This window comes from Carassius auratus, chromosome 14 (genome assembly GCF_003368295.1).
Source record: "Carassius auratus strain Wakin chromosome 14, ASM336829v1, whole genome shotgun sequence".
Lineage (NCBI taxonomy): Eukaryota > Metazoa > Chordata > Actinopteri > Cypriniformes > Cyprinidae > Carassius > Carassius auratus.
The window spans coordinates 26,350,284-26,372,151 of NC_039256.1; the positions used below are offsets into that span (position 1 = coordinate 26,350,284).

Sequence of the window (21,868 nt, forward strand, 5' to 3'; positions counted from 1 at the left end):
CATGTGTGTTTTTGCAATAATAGTATGTAATGACAGCTGTCAGGCCTACCGCGTTACTCTAAAGGTGTTTTGGTACAAGAGTAATGGCAAACAGATTTGTTTGCCCTTTTGTCATTTGCAGAGCAAAACAATGTTTATTTCTTGGTATAATTTGATGAAGCTTGAATGTGATGCTTTTAACATCAGGAATGCACAAGTAAGTTAAAGGCCTCAATTAAGCAAAAGCATACTGTATGTCCCTGATATAAATATAAAAACTATATTAGTATACTATTATGACTTCTGCCAAAATAAATAGTATGTTAGTTGCTATTCTGAATTCAGTATTACACTCTTAAAAATAAGGGTTCCAACGATTGTCATTCATTTGAGATTCTTAGGCCACTAAATCTGTCTTCCAGTAATTCTGTGTAGGCAACTACAGATTTCTTGTATAGCAAAATACAATTAGTAACGAAATTGTATATGGTTTTATATACTGTATATATGGTTTATGTGTTTGTTTTTGAAAGAACAGTCACCTTATAAAAGCAAACATATCGGCAATAAAGTTTTAAAAGAATCTTGATACACAAGCCTCAAAAATGATGTTGTGATGTTAAGAGCTCATCCTTTTACAAAACATAACTAACAGTAATGAAAAAAAAAAACAGTTTAATGTCAGCAAAGCAATAATCCTTTAACAGCAGTAACAATATTGCTCAATATGAAACTCTTAGGCCAGACTTTGGCTAGTTGGGACAACATTTGGGGGAATTCTAAAATGGTTTTCAACATTGTAGTTACACGTAAGGCACATTTCTTTGGTACTTGTGACTCAAAAGCTCCCATAAACTTGAAAATGTGCGGTATCTTATATTTGGAGAACATCTGATTGGACAAAAATCTGTGCGATGCAGTAATTAATATGTTATTTCACATATGTATATCTGCTAAAAGTGAATTTTGTCAACACTGACAAGTACTTAAGCATGTAAATAGACCCAAACTCCAATTTCTAATGCCTGCTCTATTGAGCATGTAAAGTAAAAGTGTACTAGCAGTAAGAATGTGAGTCTTTCCATTGCTTCTCATTTCTAGTGTGAGTACCTCCAATTTCAATATTTAGACACAGCAAAAAAAGCAAACAACTTTTCCAAGCAGACGTGCGTCCTATCCTCCCTTCTTTCACTCTACCCTTGCCTCCTCTCTCTCTCTCTCTCTCTTTCTCTTTCTAGTTTGCTCTCTAATTTTTGTCTGCATTCCACCAGCTTCTCCCAAGCTATAAATATCCAGCCGAATGAAAGGAATAGAGAGAGCAAGAGACCAAAAAAGATGGGAGAGATGGAGGGGAAAAGAGAAAGAAAGTTGCAGGCTGTGGGGGGCGAGTTTAAATGAAACCAGGTGGGGTCTCTGCCTGTGTGTGTGTGTGTGTGTGGCTGGTTCATATGGGTGTATGGAGGGGGGTTGGCTGCATGTGTGTGTGTGAATCTGTATGCTGTTGTTCTGTCGTTGAGCTGGACACATTTGGAATTTTGGAATTTGGGCCGCAGACCAGGAATTTTCATCCTGGGGGGTCAGACGAGGGGGGTCTGGGGGCGGAGGATGGCCGTGTAGGGGGCTGTATGGGGGTCGGAATGGGCTGTCCCTCTCTCCTCTCTTCCGTCTTTCCCTCCCTTGCATACATTCACAGTCCAGCTGTCTGTCTCCACACTCACTCTGTCAGGCTGAGGAGTGAAGATAGAAGAGAAGACGTGCCACCACCGCACTGAAACAGACTAGAGAGGGATCCACCAGAAGAAAAGAAGAAAAAGCACTGCATTCAAGAACAGCAAGAAGAAAGCCTGGCCTGTGAGTATAGCACGTTTGCAAAAGAAAATCTAATATTGCACTGTAATATATTGTCATTGTACTCCAGTAGCTGTTGTTTGCATGGGGTCTTTGGACCATCGTGGATCTCCTCATCTAAGTAAAGCAGACGCGTCAGGCTGAATTGAAGTTATGTCACAGACAGTGTGGCAGAAGGAGAAAGCGATAAAGGGCAAACTAAGGAAAATTTCAACTGGCCAGTTTGCAAGGCTGCACACGTCACACTCACTCTCCAGCTCTCTTCCAAACATCCACGACTACAGACAGCACACTAGAGAGAGAACAATCAATCACATTATCCAACAGATTCCACTTCTCCTACCATACATACTGGTGAAGATCGTATTATCTTATTACATCTACCAACTTTCCATGCTTCAGCACAAAATGTTGTTGCGTTTGGTTTTAACATTAATTACTCCACCATCATGATGGTTTAACACATCTCTTACACGTCTGTAGCGTTGCAAAACTTTCCAATCTCTTTTCCAACCTCTGTTTCACAACCAGATTAATGCCATTGACTGTACGTTGTTATATGAGCCCCGCGAGCGTAAAATGGGTGACTTTGTTTAGATAATGTTTCTATTTTTAAAGACAAAAAGCTGATTCATTCAAACTCCTGTCTGTTTATATGAGCTGATATGATGTGAAGGACACAGAATGGGAACATCACGCACAGACTCTCAAAGGTTTCTGAGGACACACAAAGGTCGGGGAATTTGTGGTTCTTGTATTTATACCAAAATCGTTTTGGAAGTACGGTGTTGTTATAAGAATTAAAATGGCTATGTGACATCAGAACAGGGAACACTGCTTTACTGTACTTACACAGGCCACTGCTGTTACGTCACATTTGTTTATGTGTTCTGCTAATTACTTATGTTAGATGTTTTATTTTATATGGATGGATGCTGACTTGAGCATTCATATAAAGGCAATGAGTGTGACAGGGAGTCAAGTAAATCAGACTGGGGCCCTCTGTTGTAGCCACTTTAGTTTTCTATTTTTGGTTTTTGGAAATATTAATTTGTCTTCTCAGGGCTGCTAAAGTAAGCAACGTGGAAGTAGCGAGCATTGTTGATGGCCACCAAGGATCTTGTCTAGAACTTTTATAATATATACACTACCGTTCAAAAGTCTCAATAAAAATGAAAAATTATATTCAGCAAGGGTGCATTAAATTGAACAAAAGTTATGGTACAAAAAAAATATTTTTCAAATAAATTATGTTCATTTTGAACATTATATTCGTCAAAGAATCCTGAAAAAAAGTTATCACGCTTTTCAAAAACATTAAGCAGCACAACTGTTTTAAATTTTGATAGGGATAAGATAAATTTCTGGAGCAGCAAATCAGCATATCAGAATTATTTCTGAAGAATCACGTGACTCTGAAGACTGGAGTAATGATGCTGAAAATTCAGCTTTTCCATCAAAGGAATAAATTACATAAAATAGAAAACCTAATTGTAATACTAATTGTTTCTTAAATGCAGCCTTGGTGCATACTATTAAAAGCCTTTTAATCGTCAAACCCCAAATGTTTGAACACTTAGTGTACTTGTTTCTAGTTGTTGTAAATCAATATTTGAAGATAAATTTCAGTATCTGTATAATACAGCAGCCAAAATAAAAGTCACTTAAAAAACTTCAGTAACTGCTGTTTAATGATGTAAATTGTAATAAATATAAATTGTATACAGTTATTGTGGTAACCTACATTTATGGAAACTTGTTGAAATCTTGTATTAAATAGGATTAAGGGATCTAGTATACAATTATGCAGAATAAGCCATTTATATGTGTTTAAAAGTAGTAATAAACAGCCAATATGCTGCATGCTATAAGCAACTATTTAATAGTGAGAACTGGACCCTAAACGTAAGTGTTACTGATATGTTCTATCTAATGCTGACATTCAAACATTTTAAATAGTGGCTTAATTAAGTGTCCAATTCATTTACCACAATGAATTCATGTGTCTATGCCGTCTTTGTTACCAGTACAGCCTTGGGGGTCCTGGCATGAAAACCCCACTTAGGTTTGCACAGGTGGAAGGAGAGGAGGTCGTATTCATAAAATTATAAGTGCACTGACCAGCAAAGTTAAATGCCTGAGTGCTTTGCCCACCATGAGTTTAATGCCCAGCTGAGCACGCAGAGTTAACCATAGACATGACACTAGACTAGTGTGAGTGTGTTTATAAGGGTGAACGAGAGGTAGGAGGAGAGCGTTTATCATTACATGTGTGTGGTCTACCCATGAAGTCCAGTCTTTATTACTTGTGTTATATGCGGTCATATAATCACTGCAGACTTTACAAAAGTCACGGGACCAGCCAACCAAATGTTAAGCAAACAGACGCATGCCTATTCCCATCTGAATTGCCCCATATTTATTCATTTTGATTCATAGGAAGCCATATAATGATGACACATCTTCTACAGAAAATTGTAAAAAAAAAAAAAAAAGACTTATACAAAAGGAGGCATTCTGGGTAACCGAACTTTGACCTTTCCAGCGAACCTCGGGGGGGTTTTCCTGGGAATGTGATACTGTGGGAAACACAGCAAGTGTCCGGCTGACCGTTATTCAGAGCGCTGCCCACATCCTCTCCGCTGGCATTCCAGAAGGTCAAGTGCCACTCAGACATGATGGCAGACGATATTACCCACGCCTCCACACTGCTCACACTCCGGCCAAGCAACTGGACTGTGCTCTCGCTGGCCTCGAGTTTGTTTATGGCGGTTGATTTCAGGGTTTTCCCAGTCCAGTGCAACACCACAGGAACAGCCTGCTTTGAGATTTTGCGGGTTGCTATTTAAACCATAAGTAGCACGTAGGTCAGTCAGTAGGAGCGGGTAAATCACACAGATGAGAGATTTGCGAGCATGTTTGTTTTGTCACAGCATTTCAGTTTGTTTGCGTGTGAAGTCGCAAGTGTTTCTTGTACGGTGGCTACTAAGTGGCTTGAATCATTTCATGTGGTCTGGGAGGAAAAGCAACATTTCTATCTGGAGGCTGATGCAGCGGGGATAGAATGTGCAGATTTACACGTCACCCTGTGGTTGGCTGTTTGTCACACTGAGTAAACATGACAATACTTTTGAACTGGATTCTTTGCATTTTCAGAATAGAGTTATTGTTGGGCTCTGTCATGTTGCAGCATCTTGTGCTTGAGTGCACACTCAATGTCAACGTATGTCTGGATTTACAGAAAAGAAGACCAGGAAAATAGAGTTGTGTTTAATAGGTCTGTGTGAAACCTTGAAAAAGCCAGAAATGTTTCATATAAATTACAGTTAATATTTAATAATTAAAGTTAATAATTGCTCTTGGGGTTTTTGAATAAAGAAAGGAGCTATCGAAACTAACAAAAAAGTACTGAATGAACAATTAACAATAATATGTCTATATTTATAAATTCTGTAAAATGATACAGTGAACCATTGTTGGTTCATTATACTGCATATATTAACAAAAATCAACAAATTGAACCTTATTGTAAGTTATAAATGTTATGAGATTCAGATTCATTCTTTTTTTGTCCTCAGAAAGAGCGAGGACGTTTGTTTTCACAGACTATACAGTCTGATAAAATTGTGTAATCCAAAGGGACTTTTAGGAACTTGTCAGAATCAATATTTGTAATACGCAGTGACAGATTTATTAGACAAGCATATCATAGTATATATGTTAAAGTTCCAAAAAAGTATAATCTGATAAATTAATTGTAAAACATTACTTTTGAGAATAGGCAAAGGGCCCATTTAGAAGTCTTATTCTCTCTGTTTATCTCACAATGCATACCATAATGCAAGTATCATAAAAAAAGAGTGATACACAATAATTAAAAATTCAGTACTATTCAAGTCTGAGTTTATGTTGAAGTCTTTTTGATTTTGTTGCAATTATAATACAACCACCAGGGGGAGTCTGGTACTCAAGCAATTTTAGCGGTCGTGTGGATTGCTATTAGAGGCCCTGGCACTACATTAGGGCTATACACGTAATAAAGTTGCAATAAACCACAGACATCTTTTTTGAATTTTAGTTCTGACTATAGTTGGGTCAATTATATGTGTTCAAACAGTGATGCGTAAAGCTCAAGATGTTTTGTTTCTCATTCACAGATTGCTCAGTGTAACTTCATCGCAGCTTCATCTAATCCACACCAGATACTCTATCAGCGAGTGTGTATGTGTGTGTGAGAGAGTGCATGTCTGTCTGATTTCTCTTTAGTCAACGCTCTTGGAGGTGTTTTCTGCCTGTGCTCATCAGAGCGTGTAGTGTGTGTGAGGATGCGGCCCGAGTGTGTTTTGGTCTTTTGTATGTGCATCTCTGTGTTTCTCCACCGCGCTATTTCACAGCCACCCACAGAAACTGACACCTACACGGTAAGGAGGAACAAAACCTCCCCGTCTTTCTCCCTCCCTTTTCTATCTTTAAAATATATCTTCATAATATATGTTGCATTTTTATATCTTTATATCTTATATTCATACACAATGTGTAACTATGCTATATAGTTTAATTTCTACTTTAAGTGTGCTACTTTAATTCCCCTATAGGAATGTACAGATGGATATCACTGGGATCCACAGACTCAACACTGCAAAGGTAAAACACAAAACATCCAATTAAAAGGGTCCTTATGCAGAGTTCAACACAATCTAATACCCTGACCAGGATATCTGTACTAGTTCACTTTTCTTTAAAACAAATCATCATATACAGACAATAGTTAAATCACACAGATAAGGAGTTTTGGACAAGTATACACACACACACACACACACACACAATATTCTTAATGTATAATTAAAATATTTAATTAAAAAAAACTATACGTATATGATGTTCTATTCATCAAGGAATCTCGACAAAGGTATCTAAGCTTCAGTTGAAATTATATTTCATAACAAGAATGTTTTTGCCGTATTTTTGAGACCTTTGTTCACATAAGAGAAAATTATTTTAGTGTAGTTTACAGTAATGTTTAATATTATATATAGTAACAATTCGACATACAGAAACCTCAGTATTAAACGACTGTTTGTATTTTGTATGTGTCTTGTAACTGTTATGTAACTATTATCATACAGTGTGCTTTTTACCCACAAACACCTGCCTGGAATGTGTGTCTGCAGATATAAATGAATGTGAGACAATCCCAGAGGCCTGTAAGGGAGAGATGAAGTGCTTTAACCACTATGGGGGCTACCTGTGCCTTCCTCGCTCTGCCTCGGTCATCCCTGCCCCTGAACCCCCCAACCAGATCCACCCCAGCCTGGAGAACACGGCCAGCGAGCCATTCAACCCATGCCCTCTGGGTTTTGAGCCCCAGGGAGACAGCTGCGTGGGTGAGTGTGTGATAGGAATCAGTGTTTGCAGGAATCAGCGTTGTAAACAGTAGCATGCCATTATACAAAGTCACTGAGTCATGTCATGTGTGTCCGTATCCAAATGAAAATCAGCTTTATCAGTGAACGGATTGATTAAAGGGGGATTATTGCATGCAATGTTTTAGTTTTGACTGTTAGTGTTTGAATGACTCAGACAGGAACAGGTGGTCAGGGGAAATGGTCAGCTAGTTTTTGCGCTCAGACAACTGTGGGAGTCATGCTGAAGTCTTGGCAGGGGGCTGGTCTGCAGGGGGTCGAGGAATTTACTAAGACTGAGGCATCCCAGCTGTCGTCTACCGTCAAGAGGAAACAAATAAAGATAACGTTACTGATGTAGACACAGCTTTCCCAAGAGCTTCCCATGAGCTCCAGTGCCAAAACTGAGAAGACAAAGAAAGATAAAAACTGAACCAGAGATGTGTCCACAATAAATTTCCATGATTCTGTCTCACAAAAACAGATGTGGATGAGTGTGAACAGGACAGTCACGACTGCCAGCCAAGTCAACAGTGTTTCAATACAGAAGGCTCCTTCTCCTGCCAGTGTCCAGATGGGTATCGCAAAGTGGGAACAGAATGCATTGGTGAGAAACGAAAATTGCTGTGCAAACCCACAACATATTTCATCTCTCCAAAAATCCATCACAAAGATGGATTTGTATTTATACTCATGTCATGTTTATTTATACTCATTTATTTATACTTGGGTTGTTCTAAACCTTCCCTTGTGAAAAAGAAGTACGCTTAAAGGGGTACTTTGCACAAAAATTCTCTCATCATTTACTCAGCCTCAAGTTGTTCATAACCTGTATGAGTTTTTTTCCTGCTGAATACAAAAAAGATACTTTGAATAATGTGTGAATCCATTCATTGACTTTCATAGTATTTTTTATCCATATTATGGAAGTTAGTGTGGTCCATCACCTGCTCAGTTATCCATATTCTTAAAATGCAAGTCATGTGAAGCCGTACGATTGATTTATGTGAGGAACAGACTCACAAAATTGAAGCTGGTTCATTTACATGCAAATATGTTGAAACCACGATGCATCTCATCAGTTCTGAGGTCATGAAGGTGTAAATGTTGACAGACTTTCATTTTGGGTGAACTATTGTTTAAAAGTTTGGATTTGGTATAATTTCAATATAAAGTAATGTTTGTGGGTAAAATTAGTTAATAAAGTTAGTTCCAGTATACCTGCAAAGTAATTTCTTGACAAGAGCTTATATATCTTTAAAAGGATAGTTCACCCAATTACACACCCTCATGTTGTTTCAAAACCTTATGTATGGAAGCAGTTTAGTCTCAAATATAATTCACGCAAAAAAACACGATTCACACATGCGTAGACAATTTCACATGCATGAAACCTAATTCACGTACACACAAAAAAAATTCACTTGCGTGAAAAAAATAATATATTCACAAAAAGCAATTCACATGCGCAAAATAAAATTATATATTTATAAAATACGTTTCACAAATGCAAAAAACAATTTGTAGATATACAACTGTGCACAAAAAACTTTTAATGTTTTAAATTTACGAGTGTCTGAATGTACGAATCGTCATTTACTACGAATCCACTCGGATTTGAGTGTGTGTGTTTTTGAGACTTTTCTGGCAGAGCTCTCTTCCCACGTGGGTCTGTCGTACTCTTTAGCCAATCAGATGCGAGCTTACCATTCAACCAATCATATCATAAGCCACTGAGTGCATTCAAAGAGCACGATTCTGCGGCACCTTTTGCGCAATATGGATTAAATAGAATGGAATTTAATTTACATCAGTAATCCAGCATGTCGAATGAAGAACAGGAAGCACGGGTAAGAGTTTAGTTTATTTCATAAAAGTCTGAGTTTACACATTTTATCGTTTACACATTCAATCAAAATACAGTTGTTACAGGACAGTTACAGTAATTATAAATTAAACTGCAATCAGGATAGTAAAAAGAAAGACCTGTAAAGACAAAAGTAACATTCTGAGAGTTGTGAAATTATAATTCTAAATAATCTTATTTTATAAATTGATGTCTGTTAGGTCAGTATGTACTTTCTTACAGTAATACATTTTAAAACATATGTAGCCTAGTCATTGTTAACCACTACGTTATAATTACTGTAACTGTCCTGTAACAACTGTATTTTGATTGAATGTGTAAACGATAAAATGTGTAAACTCAGACTTTTATGAAATAAACTAAACTCTTACCCGTGCTTCCTGTTCTTCATTCGACATGCTGGATTACTGATGTAAAGGCTTAATTTCGGTTCTAATTAATCCATATTGCGCAAAAGGTGCCGCAGAATCGTGCTCCTTGAATGCACTCAGTGGCTTATGATATGATTGGTTGAATGGTAAGCTCGCATCTGATTGGCTAAAGAGTACGACAGACCCAAGTGGGAAGAGAGCTCTGCCAGAAAAGTCTCAAAAACACGACGATGACTATTCATACATTCAGACACTCGTAAATTTTAAACATTCAAAGTTTTTTGTGCACAGTTGTATATCTACAAATTGTTTTTTGCATTTGTGAAACGTATTTTATAAATATATAATTTTATTTTGCGCATGTGAATTGCTTTTTGTGAATATATATTTTTTTTCACGCACGTGAATTTTTTTTGTGTGTACGTGAATTAGGTTTCATGCATGTGAAATTGTCTACACATGTGTGAATCGTGTTTTTTGCGTGAATTATATTTGAGACTAAACTGCTTCCATACGTATGACCTTCGTTCTTCTTCAGAACAAAAATTAAGAATTGTAATAAAATCCATGAGCTTTCTGTCACTCCATAGAGAGCAATGTAAATGTTATATTCCCAGACCAAGAAACGTAGTAAGAACATCAGTAGTTTAACCGTAATTTTATGAAGCTATAGAATACTTTTTGTGCTCAAAGAAAACAAAAGTAACAACTTTATTCAACAATTCTTCTCCAAATCACATCTTCTGCCATTATCGAGAGTACCTCTGACCGTAAACGCATGCACGTCATGCTGCTGACGTAGAACACATATGCGGTGAGACTTGTTTATTTTGAGACTTGTTCGTTTATATTATTGCTTTCCTTGTGCAGAGGAAAGCAATGCGCATGCATCATGGTACACTCCATAATGGTGGAATTGGAGGAGAAGAATTGTTGAATAAAGATGTTACTTTTGTTTTCTTTTCGCACAAAAATAATTCTCGTAGCTTCATAAAATTACTGTTGAACCATGGATGTCACATGGATTATTTTATCGATGTCCTTACTACCTTTCTGGGCCTTCACCATGGTAGGACCTTTGCTGTTTTTTATATTTTTGATAAGATTTAATCAAAAATAACTTAATTTGTGTTCTAAAAGATAAACAAAGGTTTTACGGGTTTGGAATGACACAAGGGTAAATAATTAATGACAGAATTTTTGGCTGAACTATGCCTTTAAATAAGATCTTTTATCTCATATAAAGTAATATTATCTTAATTATGTTAATTATAATTTAGAAATATTATCTTAATATTTATAATACAATTAAATATCTATTAGTTAATACCTTTGAAACAAGTTGTTGCCAGGGTTAAGTTCCAGAGAGGATTGCATTTTATGAGTATATTGTACCTTAAATGATATTAAATGGCAAGATCATCTATCAATGTCTGTTCAGTCATACCAATGAGGAATAAAATTGATTTATATGTGATCTAATTTTGTGTTTGAATACTTTTCAGACATCGACGAGTGCCGGTACCGCTACTGTCAACATCGCTGTGTTAATGTCCCTGGCTCATTCTCCTGCCAGTGTGAGCCTGGTTTCCAGCTGGCTGGCAACAATCGCTCCTGTATTGGTAAGCCAACCCACACGCTCACTCCCACGCCCCGTTTTGCTATACCCTGAGTCATAGGCCAACCCACCCCACACACACACAAGCACTTGGAATCCAAACCCACATACTTACAAAACTCCATCCTACACCTCATTTTCTTTGAGTAAAAGCCAAAATATTAACCAGTAAAAGAGCACTTTGTGCCTATTGGAAAACGAGAAATCGAGACATTAAAGTCAGTGTGAATTGCTGTTTGCAGCACACTTAGCTTTTGTAACTGGATCTGTTTCCAAGTGAAATAATATATTCAATATGAAAAATAAAGTAGGACAGGACTTTATTTTATCCATCAGGAATTTATTGGATCATGGAAAGCGAGTGTTACACTGGCAAAATATATCTTAAATATAAACACTAAAGTTCTGGGTGTGGGGTCAATACTTTTTTTTATTATTAATTAATATTTTTCGGCAAGGATGCATTAAATTGATTAAAAGTGTCATTATTTAAAAAGTTAAAATTTCCAGATAAATAAAAGAGCATGTATATATATATATATATATATATATATATATATATATATATATATATATATATATATATAAAAGAAAAAATACACAAAAGATGTATTTATTTTTTTGTATTTAAACTGTTGCTTCTGACAAAAAACAAGTCCCCATCTATAATATTACTTTCTCTAGTAATAAAGTCATCTTGCCTAAATCATCAGAGTAATGTACACAGATCAAGCACATTTACAAGTGAAAACAGTCCAAAGTCAGAAGTGACTATTTAAAGATAAAATGCCTTTGATGGACTGGAGTCTTGCAGATTATCATGATGTTTTTAATCAGCTTTTTGGACTCTAATTCTGACGGCACCCATTCACTGCAGATGGTCTGTTGGTGAGCAAGAAGTTCTCAGAAAACTTTTGGGTAAACTATTCCTTTAAGTATTTTAATTTCAGTTACCAATTAGGATGATATTTATCAGTAGAGTACCATGCCCTGATGAACTGTACACAGTAACACCATAAAAGTGCATTAAGACAAGCTTGACTAATTGGATGCGCTAAAATTAAACTGCACTTCCTCTAAGGTATGCCTAAAACAAAAGCATTGAGTTTTTGGTTTTGCTTAAGTGGCCACCTAAAATTACTAGAAATTGATTTATGTCAACAATAATAGCCATTCCAGCTCGGAAAGTATCTATTTTACATAATTATTTACACCCTTCACTTTTTGCCCTATGCTTAGTATTTTCATGTACAATCCTGTCTGTTGCACTCAGATGTTGATGAGTGTGGCATGGGGGCCCCCTGCAGTCAGAGGTGTTATAACACTTACGGGACGTTCCTGTGTCGTTGTGAGCAGGGTTATGAGCTGGGGCCAGATGGCTTTTCCTGCAATGGTAAGCTAAGAGCAAACACAAACAAATGTGGAAAAACTAAAATAAATAAATATGCATATTTGTGAAAAATATTTATGCATGTTACAACTGAAGCAACTGATCATATTCATTCTCTGTCCTCAGACATAGACGAGTGCAGCTACTCCAGTTACCTGTGCCAGTATCAGTGTGTTAATGAGCATGGCAAATTCTCCTGTGTCTGTCCTGAAGGCTATCAGCTTCTGGGCACGCGCCTCTGCCAAGGTCCACCTCAATTTTTTACTCACTTCAAATTCACTCATAGGGCAAATAAGAGACATTCTTTCTTTCTTTGAATCTAGACATAAATGAATGTGAGACAGGAGCTCATCAGTGCTCTGATGGACAGACCTGTGTGAACATTCATGGAGGTCACAAATGTGTTAACAACAGAAGCTGTCAGGAACCTTACGTACAAGTGTCTGAGTGAGTAAACTATTTGAAAGCACTTGCAGGTTATTCAGTTCACACACAGTTTTTCATCAAATCTTCTGAGATATTTTCCTCTCTATTAATTGTTTATTCTTCATCAGTAGTGCCTATTGAGACATACCTAACATGGTTTATTTATTTTCCCATATCTGAGGCCAGTTCTTCAGTCTGTGCCTGCAAGCATGTCTCAACAGAATCTGCACTTCCACAAGCTTTAAATGAATAACAGGTGGTCAGGCATTTCTGAAGAAATATCTGGCTAGAAGGATGGCATCCAAAATTTTAAGCCAATTTGCTGGACATATGGTACACATACTTGTATAATTTAGTACAGTTGTGGCTAACAGTTATTAGTCATGCAAAAACCTGACCTAGTGGATACTTTTAAGTTTATGTATCAGTTTTATTACAACAAGTTAAGTGCAGTTCTGTTTAAGCCATGTCAAATATTCTAAATCAGTCCAGTCCTGTAAAAGTGTATTGATTTTGATCTTAGATTTAGTCCTGAAAAATTTAGCTGAGGTCTGTCCTAACTGATGTAATTTTCTCTCTTTATTCAGTCGCTGTACATGTCCTATCACAAAGCCTGGCTGTCGAGACATGCCATACTCCATCGTGCATCGCTACATGAGCATCACGTCCGAGCGCTCCGTCCCTTCAGATATCTTTCAGATCCAGGCCACCAGCGTCTTACCTGGAGCTTACAACACCTTCCGCATCCGCTCTGGAGATGACAATGGAGACTTTTACATCAGGGTACTTTAAAAATGATTTAACTTTACTGCATATTCTGAAAGAAAAACTTAATTTGGTGTGTGTGTACGTATGTATATATATATATAAAGAAATTCACAAAACTATTAAGCAGCATGACTGCTTTTAACAAAATAAAATGTTTCTAGAGCACCAAATCTACATATTAGAATGACTGTGATGTGACACTTAAGATTGGAATAATGATGCTGAAAATTAAGCTTTGCATCACTGGAATAAAATTACTTTCTTAAATATCTAAAAATACAAAATTGTTATAACATGTTGCACTTTTACTGTTTTTACTGTATTTTTGATCAAATAAATGCACCCTTGGTGAGCAATGAGACTTAATTTCTAAAAATGCTACCAACCCCAAACTTTTAACAGGTAGGCCTAGTGTATGTAATTTTTTTACTTTTGATTCCTGCCATTAGACTTGTGCATTTCTCACAGAGGCAAATTTTGAATCGAGTGCCTGTCATATCTGTTTCCTCAGCAAATCAACAACATCAGCGCCATGCTTGTTCTCGCCCGCGCCGTGAACGGCCCCAGAGAGTACGTGCTGGATCTGGAGATGGTTTCTGTGAACCCGCTCGTGAGCTACCAGACCAGTTCTGTCCTGCGCTTGACCATTTACGTTGGGCCTCATGCCTTTTAGCTGAGAGAGATGTCCAGAGAGGGAAAAAGGGGGTGGAAGAGTGGAAGCACTGATTGATTCATCCAACAAGGAGGGCTTATGAGCTGAATATGTCTGGCAGCTGACAGACAACATTTCCAAGATTGTACAAAAGTCATTTTCACGAGAGATGTACCAACTTATACAACCTCTACATCATAAATAATAAAAAGGCAATTAGAGACAGGCATTATATTTTAAGGACAAGATGTTGACAAAATAACAACTCACTATATTGTGACATATAGAAAGTAGCAAAGTTACTAGCTGCACTATGACTCCAAACCTGCTGTACAACCAGTGTAAACTGTCTTCTGTCATTTCTAAAAATAGCCTCTTTCTCAGGATGAGGGCTGCAACTCTGCAGACTCTTTCCACTGGTTTGCTCTTCCAGTTCAGAAGTCAGCAACAATAATTAATCCCTCCTATTCAAATCAATGTAGCAATAACAATATCAAGGCTGTAAAAAGTTTCTCTATGTTCTTAAGTGTCAAAAAGCCTCTTTTAATTTTCCACTATGTATAATCCATCTCTGAGTTCAGTATTGTTTTTATTCATTGTTGTTATTCAGTAACCACTCAGTCATTCCAAACCTCTACCACACCACCATCAATAATGCTCATGTTACTTTGTGTAGTTTTTTTTTTCTACCATGCTGCCGTTGTTGTATATCGATTCTGGATTTATTACTGTAATAAATATACAATTCTGGCTCCAGAACTCCATATGTTTGCCTTCCCGCTGGGATGTTTTCTTGGCATTTTTCTGCTATGCATCCTCTTCCGCCTAATGGAAAGTCTCCCTCACGTGCCCTGCTTAACCCTTCCACCCACCCTTGCGATCTCTTGACTCATCTAACCACGGGATAGACTGGAACCCTACTGAGCAGCTGTCCGCCTCTCTGCAGCCTCATTAGCACAAGCCTGAAAAGAGATAGAGCTGATTTAGAGCGCCGATAACATTGTATATTCAGTATAATCTACAGCTTCTTGACTGAGCCATATATGGAAAATATTTAGTGCAAGACAGTGACATTTTATTTAGTAAAGTAAAACACGCTAGTTCAGAACTCAGCCTTTTCTGATCAATACTAAGTTAGTTCGACTGAATCACAGATGCAGGTTAATAGAGCTTTCTGGATCTAAATATAACATCCAATACCGGTAGCAAGAGGGCTATTTCTGAATTTTCAGAATGGAAACGTAACCTTCTCTGAATGGAATTGCAGTGGCCTGAATCATAATGGAGTTATTGTACTTGAGGCTAATGGGGAAATGATGTTGTAAGATTTACAGTACATGATTGTGTGAAGGAAGTGTTCTTTTTCATATTTTATTTTGCAAAAATTAAAAGTTAAAATGCATTTTTTTTTAATTAATTTTAAATAATACAATGTGTTTTAATTAAAAATTGTCACCTTTTAACTGAAATTTCACTTTTAGGATACACATAATAACAACATAATTACATAATTTTAATTAGAACTATAGAATATCTTAATTAAAATGGTTTTCTTTTGCAATAAAAGGGCAATTTATAATAAATAAAACAATATTACATTAAGTCTAACTTTGAAATAAGTGCAAATTTAACCAGATGTAGAAAATAATAGAATTCTAAAATATAATATATTATTTGAATTAAAATGGTCTTTTGACAGAAATGTATATTACAAGTTGACAAATGGTATTATAACGGTGCTGCCAGTTTAATACTGTATGGACTGACTTAAACAGCAAAACGAACAAAACCCAGATCATTTAATGATCAGATAAGATACCCAATATACATCAGGCTATTTGCAGCCATACATGAATGTGCTTCTAGAACCTTCCACCGACAGCATCAGTGCTTCCGTTTGTTCTTTTGGCAGCTTTTCAGGAGTGACCACAGAAAAAGCAACGGGAAAATACCCACTTGCTTGTTTCATCGTCCCCAGCACTGCTCGCCCATCCCAGTGCCATCTCCAGCGCTATGTGCCAGCAAACACACACCGTTCTGCCCTCTCTGAAACAACCCAATGATGACTCATTCCCTGCAATGTCTTACATAATTACAGGTCTGGAAACTGACTCTAGTCTGCCACATGGAGGCAGTACAGCACACCGAGTCCAAGGCCCAAAATAGACTACTTGAAGTGATGGAATCTTACAGCTGGTTTTGTAACCTAATTGTCCAGTGAACCAGATTCTTTTACCTTCTTTCTGTGAACTGAGTGGCTACACATTCCCGGGTTAGACTTGTACAACTGTGAACAGTGTCTTATACAACCATACAGTCAGACACACACACATACACACCTGAGAATCTAGGTGAGTAATAAGATGAGGACATTCGTTGGTAAACGCAAACAGACACAGATGGCACCAGCAGGTTGTTTAGATCATTACCTCATAGCAGAGATCATGATAGAGACGTGTTCTTTAGGAAGTGGGTGACGGGGATGTATGTGGGTGAGAACGTGGCATTCTCATGCCGTTTCCTGCTGGATGGCAGACAAACGGTAAACCCTACTGTGAGCCAAACACAGGAGCGAGATGTTCTGTACCCACCCAGCAGGCACAGAGAGAGAGAGAGACAGAGAGAGAGAGGAGGGCTGATGAGCTGTGCCAAAATGCCTCCGCATGTGGAGGTGTCCTTGAGAAAGGTTGTGTGCGTGCATGTGTGTGTGTGTGAGTGTGTATCTATGCATCAGTCCATGAGCGTGTACAAATGTTTAAATAGAAATGTGTCACAGTGTCCTATGGAGTGGAGGGACACTCCACAGTTCAGGCCAACTAACTGTGACCTCATTTATGGGTCATGAACAGGTGAGTGGGTGGAGTGGGAATGGACCGGATGTCCCAGGATTGAACTGTCCTTTTGCTCTAATGCCCTTTCTAATCATCTATTTAGAATAACGTGAATTTTACTAACTTTTGAACTGACTGCTGGCTATGGACACCACTAACAAAAAATGTTCTAAGAACATTTGCTAACGTTCTCATTAAGTTATGAAAGCGTTTTCAGAATGTTGTCCAAATGTTCAAAATAATTTTCATTTTTCAAACATTAGAAATTCTAGGAATGTTCATTTCAAATGTTCTCTGAAACAAGTAGTAACGTTTAAAAAAAAACATTAGACTGACATAAACTAAACTGTTTCAGAAAAAAAGAGTTCCATTAACAATGTCTATGTTTGTGTCTTCTAATGTTATGTGAAACAAGATTCCCTGGTTGTCATTAAACCAAAAACTTTTTATTGTTTTTTTTTTCCAAAATGGCTGATGGTTTTCTGCATTTGGTTCAGTCTGTATTAATTAATCACTTTCTTGCTGGGAAGGTGATTCTCAATGCTATGTCTGCAATCTCTCATTTTGTCCTCACCACAGTGAAACTGTGACAAAAAGTGTGGGCAAATCCAAAAAAAAAAAAAAAAAAACTGCTGATCTGGTTATTTCTTTGCACGGCCAGGAACAAATGCTTTTTTTATAGTCAGATATGAGAGAGTTTTTCCTTCATGCCTGAGTGCGCACATTAATTGAGACAAAGGACCCCTCAGGAACTTCCGCACAAACACTGCTGCTGTAAGTCATTGAGACAGAACCACTGTATTTACCTGGATATCCATTGTTATTTTTGAATGAAAAAAGGAAACACTATTGCCCTCCGCCTCCTTTTTCAAACACATTAGGCCATTACAAAACAAGCACACAGTGTCTGTGACATCAGCTGCATTAACTACAAACAACAGACAAGTATTCATGATATATATATATATATTTGCTAAGCATGTGTGAAGAGGCGGTGGGCAAAGCAAACAAAATTTTACATGTAGCCCTAAATATAAACACCAAATAAACATGCCAGTCTCCCAGATAACAATCGAGTTTAAACTAGTTGGAGCTGGTTTAGGTGGTTGATCATCCACCATGTCTCAAAAAAAAAAAAAAAAAAAGAATAACATTTTAAAGGAACAGTTCATCCAAAAATGAGAACTGCGTCATTTCTTCACTTAACACTTGAAAAAAAGTTATTTATTAGTATCTATGGTTCCATAAAGAACATCCATATAATCTTGCTTTGCATAAATACAGTACTTAGAATTGGTTCTTCTAATACATTTCTATAATTAACTTAAATTTTAATTGTTCACTGAAAGGTTCTTTGATGAACCAAAAATGGTTCTTCCACAGCATTGATAAAAATAATTTTAAGAGTGTAAAGAATATTTTAATGTTTTTCTCCAAAATTTTAATTTAATGAGGAACAAAACCACACTGGACACCACTGACTTTCATTGTAGGGACCCCCCAAAAAAACTGAAAATTACTAGTGTTGTGTCTGATTGGTGAATGATGATGATGAGTGGATAAAGATTAGAGCAATCAAATAGTGAGAGAGTGATCTGCTCACCTGGTTATGTTTGTGAATGTTTCAATGTGGAAAGCAGTTCTGAATGGAAATATTGATATTTTATTTGTTAACAACATACTTTCCGTACCTTAAAATCAGTAAAGAGAACTAAGCCAATAGTAGCTGGTGGTGTCATTTGATTTGGATGGGAACTTTAGATTGTGAATCATTTGAGTCAGTTTGGGGATCGCGAATCATTTGAGTCAGTTCGGGAGTTCGGAGTGGGTTTACGAATCATTTGAGTCAGTTCGGGAGTTCGCAAATAATTTGAATCAGTTCAGGAGTTCGGAGCGGCTTCGCGGATCATTTGAATCTGTTCGAGAGTTCGGAGCGGGAATCATTTGAGTCAGTTTGGGTATCGCGAATCATTTGAGTCAGTTCGGGAGTTCAAAGCGGATTCGCGAATCATACGAGTCAGTTTGGGGATCGCAAATCATTTGAATCAGTTCAGGAGTTCGTATCGGGTTCGCGAATCATTTGAGTCAGTTCGGGAGTTTGGAGCGGGATCGCGAATCATTTGAATCAGTTCGAGAGTTCGTAGCGGGTTCGCGAATAATTTGAATCAGTTCGGGAGTTCAAGGCGGGTTCGCGAATCATTTGAGTCAGTTCGGGAGTTCGTAGCGGGATCGCGAATCATTTGAGTCAGTTCGGGAGTTCAAAGCGGGTTCGCGAATCATTTGAGTCAGTTTGGCGCATGCATTTATGAATGCTTGTGAATGATCACAAAATTCAAGATATGGGGGTTAGAAAATGTATATATTTATATCATTTTATGTAGTTAATCACTATCACACGAAAAGTGCCATTTCAGTTTTTCTCAAAAAATCAGCATGATTAAAATGTGATATTAAGTTACTACAAACAATAATTAATTACAAATACAAAATTTTGCAGAATAATGTAATATGTGAATGAATAATAGCCTAAAGAACCTTTGTGTCAAAAGGGTTCTTTCTTGTCATCATAGAACCTTTTTAGCATAAAAGGTTCTTTGGAGTTGAATAAAGAGCCCTATGGTTCTATATAGAACCCCAATGAACCCTTTTTTCTAAGAGTGTGTTGTCATAACGTTCACCTTGGAGATTGAAAATATTTCTTTTTTGAGACCCCAGGAGCCCAAATTCAGACCCAGAACAATAAAACACACACAAGAGGTGGGAGTTCAAAGGAGGAATCTTTATATTACCAAACTGCAGGGAGAGGAAGAGTAGATATAAGTCATGATCTGCAAGATTAACCACAATCTGATGTGATCCGACCACCTCAGAGAAAACCAGTGTTGAGCTGCTGCAAGAGCTTTAGAAACACAGCCGCTGTGGTCAAACAGTTCTCGTGTGTTCTGATTGGTGGATGATGATGATGATGAGTGGATAAAGACCATATCAGCTCACCTGTTTATGTTCGTGGATGTTTCGATGTGGAAAGCAGTTCGTCAAGTTGTCGAGTCAGTTTGGGAGTTCAACGCGGGTTTGCAAATCATTTGATTCATTTTGGAAGTTCGAAGTATGGAGCATGAATCATTTTAACCAGTTTGGGAGTTCGGAGCAGGTTTGCGGATCATTTGAGTCAGTTCAAGAGTTCGGAGCGTTATCGCGAATCATTTGAGTCAGTTTGGGGATCGCGAATCATTTGAGTCAGTTCGGGAGTTCAAAGCGGGTTCGCGAATCATTTGAGTCAGTTTGGGGATCGCGAATCATTTCAGTTCGGGAGTTCGGAGCGGGTTTGCGAATCGCAAATGGCGAATTGAGTCAGTTTGTGGATCGCGAATCATTTGAGTCAGTTTGGGGATCGCGAATCATTTGAATTAGTTCTGGAGTATGGAGCGTGAATCATTTCAACCAGTTTGGGAGTTCGGAGCGGGTTCGCAGATCATTTTAGTCAGTTCAAGAGTTTGGAGCGTTATCGCGAATTATTTGAGTCAGTTTGGGGATCGCGAATCATTTGAGTCAGTTCGGGAGTTCAAAGCGGGTTCGCGAATCATTTGAGTCAGTTTGGGGATCGCGAATCATTTGAATCAGTTCGGGAGTTCGTAGGAGGTTTGCGAATCATTTGAGTCATTTTGGGGATCGCGAATCATTTGAGTCAGTTCGGGATGAGTTCGGAGCGGGTTTGCGAATCGCGAATGGCGAATTTGTGGATCACGAATCATTTGAGTCAGTTTGGGGATCGCGAATCATTTGAGTCAGTTCGGCAGATTCAAATGATTTGCGATCCCCAAACTGACTCAAATGATTCGCGAACCCGCTCCGAATTCCCGAAGTTCGGGAGTTCGTAGCGGGTTCGCGAATCTTTTGAATCAGTTCGGGAGTTCGTAGTGGGTTCGCGAATCATTTGAGTCAGTTTGGGGATCGCGAATCATTTGAGTCAGTTCGGGAGTTCGGAGCGGGTTCGCGAATCATTTGAGTCAGTTCGGGAGTTCAAGGCGGGTTCGCGAATCATTTGATTCAGTTTGGGAGTTCGGAGCGTGAATCATTTGAGTCAGTTCGGGAGTTCGGAGCAGGTTCGCAAATCATTTGAGTCATTTTGGATAAGCTGTATAGGCATTTTTAACTAATTTAGTAGCTAGTTCTAATTACGTTTTCCAAGCGTGTTTAGGTGTGATATGTGAATCAAGTATATAAAAAACTAAACAAATCGTGCCTAAAAAGTTCACGCATCTAGGCTAATATAAAGTTACATGATGAAGTCATACTAGTGCACGTGTGCATTTTGAGTGCGTTCATTCCCTTCATTATTCGATGTATTCAAATGCATTTATGAATGCATGTGAATGATCACAAAATTCAAGATATGGGGGTTAGAAAATTTATATATTTATATCATTTTATGTAGTTAATCAATACACGCGGAGAGTGCCATTTCAGTTTTTCTCCAAAAATCAGCATAATTTAAATGCGATATTAAGTTACTACAAACAATAATTTAGTTACAAATACAAAATGTTGCAGAATAATGTAATATATGAATGAATAATAGCCTAAAGAACCTTTGTGCCAAAAGGGTTCTTTCTTGTCATTATAGAACCTTTTTAGCATAAAAGGTTCTTTGGAGTTGAGTAAAGAACCCTATGGTTCTATATAGAATCCCAAACTAAAAACCAGCTATCATGT

At 37.6% G+C, this 21,868-nt stretch overlaps 1 protein-coding gene across 1 annotated transcript; it reads left to right on the plus strand.

The window, feature by feature from the left end:
* The first annotated feature begins 1,689 nt into the window (after positions 1-1,689).
* Positions 1,690-15,088, plus strand: LOC113114171 (EGF-containing fibulin-like extracellular matrix protein 2). The gene is made up of 11 exons (XM_026280968.1): positions 1,690-1,830; positions 5,985-6,248; positions 6,423-6,471; positions 7,002-7,214; positions 7,717-7,839; positions 10,976-11,092; positions 12,362-12,481; positions 12,605-12,724; positions 12,802-12,925; positions 13,492-13,687; positions 14,184-15,088. Exons 2-11 carry the CDS (start codon positions 6,153-6,155, stop codon positions 14,343-14,345), a joined length of 1,320 nt encoding a protein of 439 aa, XP_026136753.1. The 5' UTR covers positions 1,690-1,830; positions 5,985-6,152; the 3' UTR covers positions 14,346-15,088.
* Positions 15,089-21,868: the final 6,780 nt, after the last annotated feature.

Coding starts and splice junctions, on each gene's coding strand:
- LOC113114171 (XM_026280968.1), top strand. CDS start 6,153: ATGCGGCCCGAGTGTGTTTTGGTCTTTTGTATGTGCATCTCTGTGTTT. Junction 12,482..12,604: donor AGATGGCTTTTCCTGCAATG/GTAAGCTAAGAG, acceptor CTCTGTCCTCAG/ACATAGACGAGTGCAGCTAC. Junction 13,688..14,183: donor ATGGAGACTTTTACATCAGG/GTACTTTAAAAA, acceptor CTGTTTCCTCAG/CAAATCAACAACATCAGCGC.